The 13528-nt window shown below is 31.7% G+C and overlaps 1 protein-coding gene across 1 annotated transcript; it reads left to right on the forward strand.

The window, feature by feature from the left end:
- Positions 1-3565: 3565 nt before the first annotated feature.
- LOC132172812 (protein RALF-like 19) lies at positions 3566-4192 on the forward strand. The gene has a single exon (XM_059584382.1). It carries the CDS (start codon positions 3686-3688, stop codon positions 4055-4057), a length of 372 nt encoding a protein of 123 aa, XP_059440365.1. The 5' UTR covers positions 3566-3685; the 3' UTR covers positions 4058-4192.
- Positions 4193-13528: the final 9336 nt, after the last annotated feature.

The raw sequence follows: 13528 nt of genomic DNA on the forward strand, positions 1-13528 counted from the left end.
AAAAGGGTAAAGTTTGCTTAACCCCCTCAAACTTCCAACCCAATCACAATATACCCTCAAAACTATCAATTGCGACAATTTACCTCCAAAACTACCAAAACAATGACAATATACCCACAATTTTAACAAAATGACAAAATTACCCCTACTAAAATAAAACAAAAATACTAAAATTTTTATTTTTTTTCAAAATTTTAAGGGTATTTTTGTCTTATTGAAAATTCTATAGGGTTAATTTCGTCATTTTGCTAGCATTGGAGAGTACATTGTTATTGTTTTGGTAGTTTGAGAGGTAAATTGTCATTGAGGAGGTAGTTTGAAGGGGTCAATTGGACTGTAGCCGGAAAAAAAAAAAAACACAAAAAACACAAAAAACACAAAAAAATTGACAAGTGTAACTTAAAGAAACACAACCTAAAAACTTAAAGAGCAAATCCACAATAACAAAAGACTTCAGTTCCATTAACTTGGCATTGCATTGGGGTTTTGTTGAGATGGACGCTGGCATGTCAAATGAGATATATATGAGACATGAGAAACTGTAAACTTTGATGGTAAAGTGATAGAGAGATTCTATTTTAAATTTCGGCAAAACCTAAAGACTCTTTTTTTGAAATTGAAAACCCAATGACTAAATCTAAATTAGATGAAAACCTAAGGACTAAATATAATTTTTTTTTTTCTCCCTTAATTTAAAATTCAAGATAATTTTTAATGTTACATAAATGAGTGTACACTTGAGAGTAAGAGTATGTGTAGCACTTCTCTTAACATTGATGCCCTATTACTTATGCATGTTTGAACATTGTCCTTGAGATAAGATCAATATAGTTTTTTTTTTTCCTTTTTCTTTTTTTCTAAGCAGGAAGGATGTGTGTTATTATAGTAGTTCTTACCCGTTGAAGAATCAATATTTCAAGGGGTTCAGACCATGAGGGGATTCCGAGTACTTTTTCAAATAGGTTCGGTCATAACTTAACCCTAGCCGAATATAGTTTGGCAAAATTTATCTACAAAATAGGATTGCATAATAAAATATGATAGGCCTTGGGTGGTGGAAGAACCAGGCCAAAGCGAACTCTTCCTAAAACATGGAGACAACTTGCTCTTTTTTGTAGCCTTCTTCCAAGTGAGCTTCTTTTTTCAATGAAATTTAAGAATATTTCTAGGCTTACCAACTAAGTTGAATTCTATTTATATTGTGTTCCTACATATAATGAGCTTCTATTATAAATCCATATGTGTTTCATAATTCACATTATACTTTTTATTGGGGAAAATACACTTTACCTCCCTAAACTATCAACATATTTACACTTTTAGCCTTAATATTTAAAAAGTGACACTTTTACCCCTCCCCCTCAAAAAAAAAATTCCCCCATCCCAAATTAAAGAAAAAATAAATAAAAAATAAAAAATTAAGAGGTGACGGTTTGGGGTGGCCGAAGCCACCCCCAGAACCAACTGGGGTGGCCAGCCACCCCTTAATTTTTAAAATTTTAATTTAATTTAATTTATTATTTTTAAAAAAAACTTTAGATGGGGGTATTTTGGAAAGAAAAAAAAGTCTAGTTGAATTGCAACAATTTGGAAGTTTGGTGGGGTAAAATGTAACTTTTTAAACATTTGAGTTAAAAGTGCAAATGGGTGGATAGTTCATGGGGGTAAATGTATTTTTCCCTTCTATATTTTTATAAATTTATGATAAATATATTATCACATTATTTAAATTTTTAAATAACATGACACCACCTACAACAAAAGCATAAATGTAAAATTGATTATATCAATTTCTTATTCTATAAATTGTATGGCTTAGGGAATAAAGTAAGTGTATGAAATCACTATTGTATCTTGGGCATGGAGGTCTGGCCTAAACATGCCAAACCCAAGGCAATTGAATAACATTGATTTGATAGTTAGAAATTAGTTTGGGCCATGACAACCTCCTAGTCCCATTATGAGCATACTCCCTATTAGGACCGTATAGACAGGCGTGCGGTTATTAATCGTTAACAATCGTTAATGGAATATATCTATATAAAGTAAAGTGACATTGTTTTGGTATAGTGTTTCATACCAAAATACTAAAACAAGTTCAAAATCGTATAAAACAAGCCTTAAAAAGAGGGTCCAAAACACCAAAATAAGCCCCCAAAAAGCTCATACCTGGCAGGCGATTAGCACAGTGCAATTTAGGTATAAATAATTGCTAACCTGCGGTTACTCAAAACTGGTAACCACCTAAGGCAGTGTGGTTACTTAAAATTGCTAACTGCCTAAGGCGATGTGTTTAGAGACAATAACCGCCAACCACCACCGGCCGCCTATATAGTCCTACTCCTTAATCGTAGGGAACATAGTTACATATGTGCAAGCTTGCCACTTAGTACATTTTTTTTTTCTTATAAGCGAAAGGGGAAAGGGTTACAAGGAAATAGAAAAGCAAGAGGGGGTGAGCTCCTCAACAATAACCGAAACAAAATTTCAATGCATAAAATACGAACAATAAATAGGAAATAGGCCAAAAAAATGCTCGGTCCTTTGTATCTTGGTTTGAAAACCAACAAATAGGCCACACAATGCGGTTTTTTAAGCAGGCCAAGAAGCCTATCCGCTTGAAATCTGCAACAACCGCTAGAAGGAGACAAATGTCTTTGTTATTGCAAGTTTCAAAAAATTAGAGACAACATCATAGATGAATATTGTGTCATTGATGTATTGCTATTAGCGATGAAAAATGTAATCTTTAACACTCGTGTGAAAAACTTCTTGTTAATTTGTACATATTATTAACAATAGACTAGACCGTAAAATTAAAAGTCGTAGTTGATAATTCGGTCGCGCATGACCAAAATTCTTGTACGGACTTTAAATGTATATTTTTTGTCGGGGCACAGCATTAATGCTACTCTTTGTACATACATATTTAGATCACATTCATTTCACACATGCAGATTAATTTAGCGTGTTTAAAGCGGTTGACATGGCAAACCATTTTATGTTAGGTGAAATGGGTGTAAAGAGTAGCACGCACAGATAAGAATGTAACAGATGGTAGAGACTAGAGACGTGTTTAAAGCGGTTGATGTGGCAAACCATTTCATGTGACGTGAAATGGGTGTAAAGAGTAGCACGCACAGATAAGAATGTAACAGATGGTAGAGACTAGAGACGTGTTTAAAGCGGTTGATGTGGCAAACCATTTCATGTGACGTGAAATGGGTGTAAAGAGTAGCACGCATGTACAGATAAGAATGTAACAGATGGTAGAGACGTGTTTAAACAAAACAGATTCCAAATAGAGGCATAGAGGCATTGGCATTGCTTGGCAAAGCTATATATGCGAGTGGTTGCAGAAACAAGAAGAGCCATGTCTATTTATAAACCACCAAAACAAAAAACTAAAAGAGAGAAAGACAGGGAGAAAGAAACGGGCAGCAGAAAATGCGTTAAATCACAGAAAAACACAGCCACAAAATCCCACCCTCCATCGCCAAAACAGTCCCCCTCTTTAATCCCATCAGCCTCACATTAACCCTCCCACCATTTTATCTATATCCTTCTCTTCCCCTTCTCTAAGAGGGAGGGCAGAGATCGACGAGTTAATTATATCCACACCCTCTTTCCTTTTCTCCCCTGCAGCTTTCATTAATTTCATAATTTCTTTTAATTTGCTTGAAACATGGAGTTTAAGCCTTGCCTCGTATTCCTCCTCCTTGCTCTGGCAGTGGCGGCCGAGTCGGCTTCACTCCATGATGCAGCAGCCTGGGGACTAACCAAAATCAGCTCCGGCTCAGGCTCAGGCTTAGGCTCATGCAATGGGGGCTCAGTGGGTGAATGCATTGGCGAGGAAGCCGAGTTGTTGATGGAGTCTCACCAAAGCCGACATCTTGCCGCGAGGCATAAGTTCATTAGCTATGCAGCCCTGAGAGCCAACTCGATACCATGTGGCCGCCGCGGTAATTCGTACTACAATTGCCAAAAGAGGCAGAAAGCTAACCCTTACAGGCGCGGCTGCAGCCGCATCACGCATTGCGCCAGGATCACTAATTGAAGAATGAACGTACGACACCGGAAGAGAGAGAGAGAAAAAGAAAAAGTGCTAGCTCTGTTTATTGAATGATACAACATGGGATCGATTCTTCCGAGATTTAAAAAATTTCCTCCTTTAAATCTTTTTAACTTTAATACGGTGATTTTTTTAATTTCATTTTCATTTTTAAACCTTTTTTTTTTTGGGTTCATATATATATATATATATATATATATATATGTGTTATGTTTTATCTATTATGTCATGAGGTGTGTGCAAAAGGTTCTGTTTCCTTGCTCTCTCTTATTATGTGTATCTTATGGAGGAAATTATAAAAAAAAAAAGGCTAGAAAAGTATGGTGTGATTTGAATATAATTAATTAATGACCTAGTTAGGGTACTTACGTACGTACGAGGTTTTTGTCTGCAAGTGTTTCTTCTAGCCTTGTCAGCATGCAGCTATATATGCATGCAGATTATTAATTAATTGCAATATTAATCTTTATGTCCATAGATATTGTATAATTGAATGAGATCAAAGAATAAAGTTAAATATTGTTTGTCTTCTACCGATGCTTTTATTTATATATGTCTCTTTAATTAATTTGCATTATATTACTGAATTGAGAATAACTTCTATAGGGTTTTGGCATAAATTAAAGCCTTTGTGCCCTCCAATAAGAAGGCAACACATCAGCGTGGAACACTATAACAAAAATATGGTGTTTCACCTAATCTTTTTCTTTTTTAAATACCTAAAACAAAACACCTTCTAGCCGAAGACGATGCCGGCCGCGTAAGAACCAAGCTCCTCCTCCCTCCCTCTGGCGCCCCTCTCTCTCACTGGCGGCATTGGAGAAAAATATAAAAAGGTTATTCTAGAAGGTGTTTGTTTTAGGTATTCTAAAAAAAGATTAGGTGGAACACCATATTTTTGTTATAGTGTTCCACGCTGATGTGTCGCCTTCTTATTGGAGGGCACAAATGCCTTGGTTTATACCAAGACCCTATAGAAGTTATTCTCTACTGAATTTATTTGATTCTCAGAAGTAGTTCTCTTAATTATAACCAAAATTAAAGAAAATGCCTGCGAGATTAATTGAACAAATTAACACCAAGATCTAGATGAGCGTAAATCATTTTCTTTTTTCTTTTTTTTTTTTCGTTTTTTCTTTTCTATATTTTACCACCAAGTAATTGCGATCATGATGACTTTTAGCTATTAATTGACATTGTGATCAATCGATCGACTTCTTTGAATCTGGAGATTATAAATTTATAAGATTAACTTCTGGATGATATTAACTTATTACATATACTCGAATTTTACAACAAATAAAAATATATAAATTAATTAATGACAAAGTACTCATCAATATATATAGGACTTTTTAATTTTTTTTTTTTTTGTCTTTTGGATTTTTTTTTTTCTTTAAAAAAAAAAAAAAAAAAAAAAAGCTTTAGAACATATACATAATTAAGACTTTGTTTATTAATGTGCTTTGAGGGGTGTTTTTATTATTATTATTTTTTTTTTTTATATATAGAGGAGTTTTGTGTCTTAGTAATTTGTTAATTATTTTGTTTAAGAATATAAAACGACAGTTGTAGAGGGTTTGCATGTTTTTCTTGAATAATAGCCAATCATAAATATATAATGATGAGGCTATTTTGGTCCAAATATGGCCTAGCCTATTTGGACGGAAATTGTAAATGTAAAATTTTGGTATATGACTTTTTATTTTCTTTTCAACATGTTTTCGGCAAATATAATGTAGGGTATTTTGAACAGAGAAATGGTAGGTATTTTCCTGGTCCTAAGTGAATATTATTTGCTAAAGAGAAATGATTGGCGTCAATACTTTTCTCATATTTTCTATCATCTTATCTTACAAATCAACCATTAAATTTGTGGGCTTATGTGGATTTCACATAAGTTAGTAGTAGACCCCACAAATCTGATGGTTGATCTATTAAATTTGTAGAAGAATATGAGAAAAATATGGATAAATTATTGATATCAATCATTTCTCTTTTCTAAAAACCAGTGAGAGAAATAAGGGCCATTTTTTTTTTTTTTTTTTTTTGCGTTTTAAAAAAAATAATATCTACATAAGACTACGAAAACATCAGGAGATCAAAAGTGAGACTACCTATTCAGACATATAGGTCCCATAAAAACTCTTCATAATTATTTTTTGAATCTATAATTAAAAAAAAAAAAACAAAACAAAAACAAAAACAAAAAAACAAAAAAATTGTTGAAAATCTCTATCCTCGTCCTTTTCAAATTTTCATTTTCCAATCAACTAGTCAAAGCAGGTATATGTGCGTGGTTCTAAAACTCTTCACATTTGAACTTGTCAAACCAGTAAATTTCTGGTGTACGTACGTTAGCATCCATTCCTTCGCAAAGCTATGCCTCACACAAACATCCCCCAAACAAGGAGTAAGAAACGGACACCCGTAAGTGCCTCACATTTTTTTTTTCTATGGGTAATTTTTTTTAGTTTTCTTGACCCTAGCCCCTAAACCTCCTTCTCCCACCTAGGGGTGTCAAGGCGGTTACGATTAGCAGTTATTGCCAATAACCGTTAACCGTAACCGCCTTAGCGGTTAGTAAATTTCACTAACCGCAACCGCTAACCACTTAACGGTTAGCGGTTAGTAAAATAGATAACCACCCGCAAGCCGTTTTTTCAAAATTATGCTTTTTTTTTTTTTGCTTTCTTTAGGGCTTTTTAGGCTTTTTTTTTGGCATTTTTGGGCTTTTTCTTACCCTTATTATTTTTTTTTTGTTGGTATTGTTAGTGTCTTCTTGGGCCCAATTGCTATAAAAAGAGCCCATATTGAAAAATAAAAAATATTTGACTCAAAATTTACATTTACTTGTACTTTAAAAAAATTTCCTTAAATATAAATCATAACCGGTTAACTTTTAAAAAATAATAATAAAAAATAAAAAATAAATAAATTCAACACAACATATAAAAAAAAGTTCAAAATTCAGACAACTGTCACAACATATAATGATAATACATTAATACTTAAATTGTGTTTATAAGTAACACATTGATCATTGTTTAATCCAATGTCAATTACTTAATTTGATATTATACAAATCATATCATCATTGTACATTAATAATATGATTCACTTAAAGTCTTGAATAAAGTATTTGAATTGTCATTGAATCATATGATTAAGTATTGATATTATACATTTATATTATTCATATACATATGTAGACTTATATAAGTCCTTATAACATATATAGACTTATAAGTTTATAACATACATTGGAAATAAGTCTCTAGATATTTAATTATTGTATTAGTATGAATTGGTATACTTATGAGTTATGTCATATTATATATGTATAATTTGTTATTATATAATCAAATGATTTAATGATCAATTGATCATGTGATATAATCATAGAAATTATAATAATAATATATTAATACTGAAATTGTGATTTAATTATTTTAAAAAAAAAATTGTGATTTAATGATCAAATGATTATGTTATATGTATAAATATTTTTATAATTATAATTATAAAAATATATTATATTAAAAAGCGGTTAGCGGTTACGGTTAGTAAACCCAATAACCGCTAGGCGGTTATAGCGGTTAGGCGGTTAGCGATTAATATGGTTAAGCAGTTAAACGGTTAGCGGGCGATTTTTAACCGCCCGCATTGACACCCCTACTCCTCTTCTTCTTCTTGACCATTTATAAGGGTTACGAATAAATGGGGATAAATATTGGTAGGTTCGGTAAGAGATAGCCATCTAAAGATTCAAAGCTGAAGAAGAAAGCTGAGATGAGAAAGAAGAAAGAAGCTACAGGCTGCAACGATAACTAAGGCAGTAGTCTTGAAAAGTGAGAAATCTTAAAATGAGAGAAAGCCTGCATTGAAGGGATCCCACATAGGTAAGATAAACCTTATTCAAAAGGGTTACTTTTATAAGAAAGTCATGCGGTGCGTTTTATGAGTAGCAGCACAAGTGGCGTAGACAATCAATTAAGGCGGCTGGAGCAAATTAGTTGGGCTGAAAGTTGTTGGGGCTAATGTCAAGTTGGTTAGCAATCTAAAGGGCTTTATTAATTAAGGAAATTAAGCACTAAAAAAGAGAGTCAAAACTACACTTTAAGAAAAGCTTGAAAATAATATATTTTCTAAAAAATTTCTTTTAAGCCATTTCTATAGATAAAAACTCTATTTCTAAACACAATAACAAATATGCTCTTGGTAGTGCATAATAAAGAGCACTACAATTTTAGACACTTTATATTTTATATTTTTGTACTAGTTCTTACATATTAACTTATTGATATATCAATTATGACATATATTTATGAAGTTTGATAAATATATTTTTTGTCATACACGTATTGTATTATAATTTCTATTTTGAATTGTGATTACCATATTTTTATATCATAATAAAATAATATATAAAGAGAAAAAAAAATTATTATCATTTTATTTTGTTAATTGAATTCCACCCCTACTAAAACAAATTTTCTAGATCCGCCACTACTTAGGAGGTGGAAAAGATGTAGGGATCCGGGAGGTGGTGGCTTTGGCGTTGGGGGAGGGATTTTTATGAGAACATTGAGCAATATTTTATTGTAATACGTACGTACCATGCATGCTTGTGTATGGATCATGGATATTGTAGTATTTATTAATCGGATTGAGATCCCCTCTAATTGGGATTCGAATCCCCTCCAATTAGGGAGAAATTGAAAATTTTTTAATTGTTAATCGTGACCCTTCATTTTAAATTCAATGATCTATAAAATCATTTAAACCTCGACAAAACAAAAATCAACATTTAATGCATCATTATACAAAAGCAGCTGACTTTCAAATGTTAATCGCGGCTCTTCATTTTAAATCTAATGGTCCGGATCCTTATTAATCAACCAGGGAAATAAATGAAGATCAGCTGCTCTACTTCTTCGTGCAAAAATATAATTCTGCATGCACTTCCATACATGCAATCATATAATCAGGTCATAAAAGTACGTAATTACCAACTTCATAGGCTCTTTGCGCGCGGTTTGAGATATGCTTGAATGCATTCTCTCCACCATCTCTCCACCATCTCTTCACCATCTTCTCTCTTTAACATTTGAATTTTTTTCAAATGTTAAAGAGAGAAGATGGTGAAGAGATGGTGGAGAGAATGCATTCAAGCATTTCTCTTGCGGTTTATATATATATATATATATATATGCACCATTCAAAAAGCTAGCTGTCAACGCATCATATGTAATAATAAACTACATCGTGTTATTATATATTTCAAAGCTTGTAAACAATTTTTTTTATTATTAATTTCTCTCTAATTAATTAAATAGTTGTTTCTACGTTACTCTTATCTCTTATGAAAAATAGTTATTTCAAGCAGTAAATTATGTACTATATATCTCTGTACGTACGTAGATAGTAATTAATACACATTAATTAATTAATTAATTAGTTAAATATTTATCTATCTTCCCTTTCTGTTAATGAATTTTCCTTCAAATCGTATGTTCTCCTTCTCCTATAAAAGCAATATCATGAAGAGTGAAATCGAATATTGAGCAAGTTTTTAAATCCATAATATGTATTTGATTCCAAATTAATAATTCAGCTCGATTTTGTTAAAGTAACGGTTAAGTTAAATTTACTTCTTCCTATCAGTTTAAGCTTTTAGAATACCTGGTACATCGTATCAAACAAAAGGTCCTGAAATCAAACCTTGACTCTTGTCAATTCACTCCCATTTTAATTAAATATTACACGTGTTGAGCCACACCTATTAAAAAAAAGTTTGAGCTCAAATGTAACACGATCCTCAAGCTTTTGGGATAACACGTACGTACATATGGACATGACACAATCCTCAAGCATGGAAATAATTTGTAATGTCGAAGAAAACATTAATCTTAATTAAATAGGAAAGGATTAAATTCAATGTCCAATTCTCTTATTATTGTAATTCATTTCAGCATTTTTCTTTTTAATTAATTGTCTATATATATATATATATACGTTACTTTCCTATTCTTTTATAGTTCAGTTGTGCTTTAAATACTGCTCAAACAGATATTGTTAATCATATATCTTTGAACCAAAAATCGATCCAAGTTTCAAGTTTCATCATCTTTTTTTATTGTTTGTTTGAAATGGAATTTAGGCCTTTTCTGATATTCATCCTCTTTGCTTTGGTCGTGGCGATGGAGTCGGAAGCTGTTAACCAGGAGAAGGTGTCGGTGAATTCTGATCATGGCGGTCGCCGTCTTGGTGAGCCGAAGTACATTACATACTGGGCCCTCTTGCAAAACGCGCCAGCGCGATGTATTTTCACGCGCCGCTTGGGCTGCTACCTGCCAAGGGAACGGGCGAACCCTTACACGCGCTCCTGCTCCCTCAGGAATCATTGTGCCAGGATCACTGATTGAAGACTCAACCCGGAAGAGATAAAACCTAATAAATAAAGATATATATATATATATATATATGCTGTTTATTGATTTATATATAGAGTATATGATTCTATAATAATAATAATAATAATAAGGTTTGAATTTATCTCCTTAATTATTGCTTCCCTTTGTATCTTACGTTGTTGTGATTAAAATCTTATCCAAATTCCGGTGATCAGCATGTGTCATGATATTCAACAGATGATTTTGTTTTGATTTTTGAATTTTGTTTTATTCGTTTTGTCCTGGCTTTTGGGTTGAGGACGATTTTTTTTATCTTAACCTTTGGGCTAAAGCTGATTAAATCGGTGTGGGGGATTTTCTCTCGCGGTTGGAAAACAAGATTAAGGGAAATATGGGCTACTTATGTTTTAAATTTAGTCTTCTTTCGGAGGCTGGAGCATATTCGTTTTATATATAACTAAAGTTGTGCATGAGTTTGCGGAAGTTGCTATCATAGATGGACTTTGATCGTAAAAATTTTCTGAATATATCTATGACTTTGTAATAACATAGCATTTGACTATTTTGTGTTAGGGCTTTATGCTATGTAATAATAGAGATGTTATGCTCTAGATATTTTATAAATAAAATTTGAAAGATTCCCGAATATATATATATATATATATATATATATATATATATTTATTTAATTTACATTATGAATTGTTTTTTTTTTCTTTTCTTTATTTGTATGTAGGATTGTAATTTGAATGTTCAAGCTCAGTTCATTTATTTTATTTTCGAACGTGAGCCGAGCTCGAGCTTTCCACCAAGAGAAGTGCTACATATCTCAAATTTAGTTTCCAAATGATGTGTCTCAATCAAATGAGATTTATTATTTTAGGAAATATGTCACTAACTCATGGGATGATGACATATTATTTGGAAACCAACATTTGAGATATTTAGCATTTCTCTTCCACCGAACTAGATAATCCGTTCAAGCTCTGTTCATTTATTTTTCAGCCGAGCTCAAGCTTGATCACAAGCTACCCAATTAATTTAATTATTTCATATATAAAGTAAATATTGTGATTGTTCAATGTTTTTTTTTTTCTTCAAATTAATACAAATTATTAGTTATTTAATTATAGTTAAGATTTATTGTTTTGGTAATTAGCGAAATTAAGTCAAATATTAAATAATATAGTCTATATATATATATATATATATATATATATATATATATATATACTGACATGTCCGCTTAAGGAGAAGGATTGGTAATGGAAACATTCTGTTGTAATTAAATGATTGTGAAATTTCTCTTGGGGACAAATAAAGAAATTACTTATATGGATTCAATCTCAATTTATATATTTCATGCGGCACACAAATTAAATAATATAATCTCAATTTATATGTTTGTCTCTTATAGTATTGTTTGGGTAATTAGAGAAATTAAGTCAAATATTAAAAGAATCTAATCTCAATTTATATTTCCACACACACATTAAATAATAATCTCAATTTATATGTTTTGTCTTATAGTATGTTTGGGTAATTAGAGAAATTAAGTCAAATATTAAATAATCTAATCTCAATTTATATGTTCACACACACACAAAATAATCTAATCTCAATTTATATGTTTATCTTATAGTATATTGTTTGGGTGATTAAAGAAATTAAGTCAAATATTAAAGAATCTAATCTCAATTTATATGTTCACACACACACACACACATACACACGTATATAAACTCACTTATATATACACAAAGACACTTATATCTATGTCCATACTCACAATTACAATAATTCAACTGATATATATTACATTATAAAGAACTTTTTTTTTAGATAAAAAAATAGTTAACATGTTCTCATTACAAAGTTAAAAATAATAAAAACAAAGTTATACGAACTTGTACGAGTTAAACCAAACTTCTACAAACCGACCTAAATGTATACGGGCCTGAATTTTTTGTTCAAGCTCTGTTCATTTAATAAACTAACCGATCCCGAGGCGAGCCCGAGCATGTTCACGAATAGCTCTGCTCGCTGATATCTCTTTTTGTATGTATGTCCTGAAAGGCAAAAATAGCCCTTGGATCATTTTTTATTTAGTTGATTACTATATGATTTGTCATATAACTTGATAATATAACAGTCAGGGATGGAGAAAGGGGGGATTGGCAGGGGCCACCCCCGCCCCCCCAAATGACAATTTTGTTTTGTTTTTTTTTTTTTTCATTCTCAAGGTGACAAAATTTTTATGGTTAATTTTTTTTTTGTTTTTTTGCTAATGGACCCCTGCGCATTAAATTTTTTCAGCCATTGGCCCCTACCTATTCTCAAAGTTGGCTCCGTCCCTGATAACGGTAAACATCAATTATTAGATCAAAATATTAAAAATTAAAAAAATATATATATTAATTTTTACTGTTACATTATTATATTCACATACGACTTTGAAAAAGGCCCTAGGCCCCTAGCTAAAATAGTAGTCGTCCCCTAGTAGGATGAGAAGGATATTGCGACAAGAGTGTTAATTGTAGGCGTTGAAGGCGAGGCCGGCGAGGCCCCATAATTGTGAGAGGAGATGTTTGGACTTAGCGATAACAGTTGATTTTAGTTTCAAACTTTGCGGCCCAACCAGCTAATAATTAACATAAATAAATAAATAAATAAATAAGTAAATTCTAAAGTCCGAAAAGAACAAAAAACAAAAGGTCTGGCAATTAATTAAGAATGGCCTTGACCCAATTAAGTTAAGTTAAATGCTTTTCAGGTCCTGTTTTCACAACCTTCCCCAATATGCTACGCAACCAATGGTCCAATGCTATGAAATTATGCCTCATTTTATGGGTTGCCCTTTCGACATGGATTCGGATTTCCTGAAATTCTTAAAAAAATTTAAGTTTCTAAAATTTTAAATTTAAGCTATTCATTTTTATTCAAGAGTCATTATCTTGTCACATGTCCCACTACTAATAAAATAATAAAATAATAATGATTATTAAGATCATTAAAAATTTATTATTATTTTATTAATAGT

Source organism: Corylus avellana, chromosome ca2 (assembly GCF_901000735.1).
Source record: "Corylus avellana chromosome ca2, CavTom2PMs-1.0".
Classification (NCBI taxonomy): domain Eukaryota; kingdom Viridiplantae; phylum Streptophyta; class Magnoliopsida; order Fagales; family Betulaceae; genus Corylus; species Corylus avellana.

Bases quoted from the DNA above. Each gene is read 5' to 3' on its own strand.
- LOC132172812 (XM_059584382.1), top strand. From the start codon at position 3,686: ATGGAGTTTAAGCCTTGCCTCGTATTCCTCCTCCTTGCTCTGGCAGTG.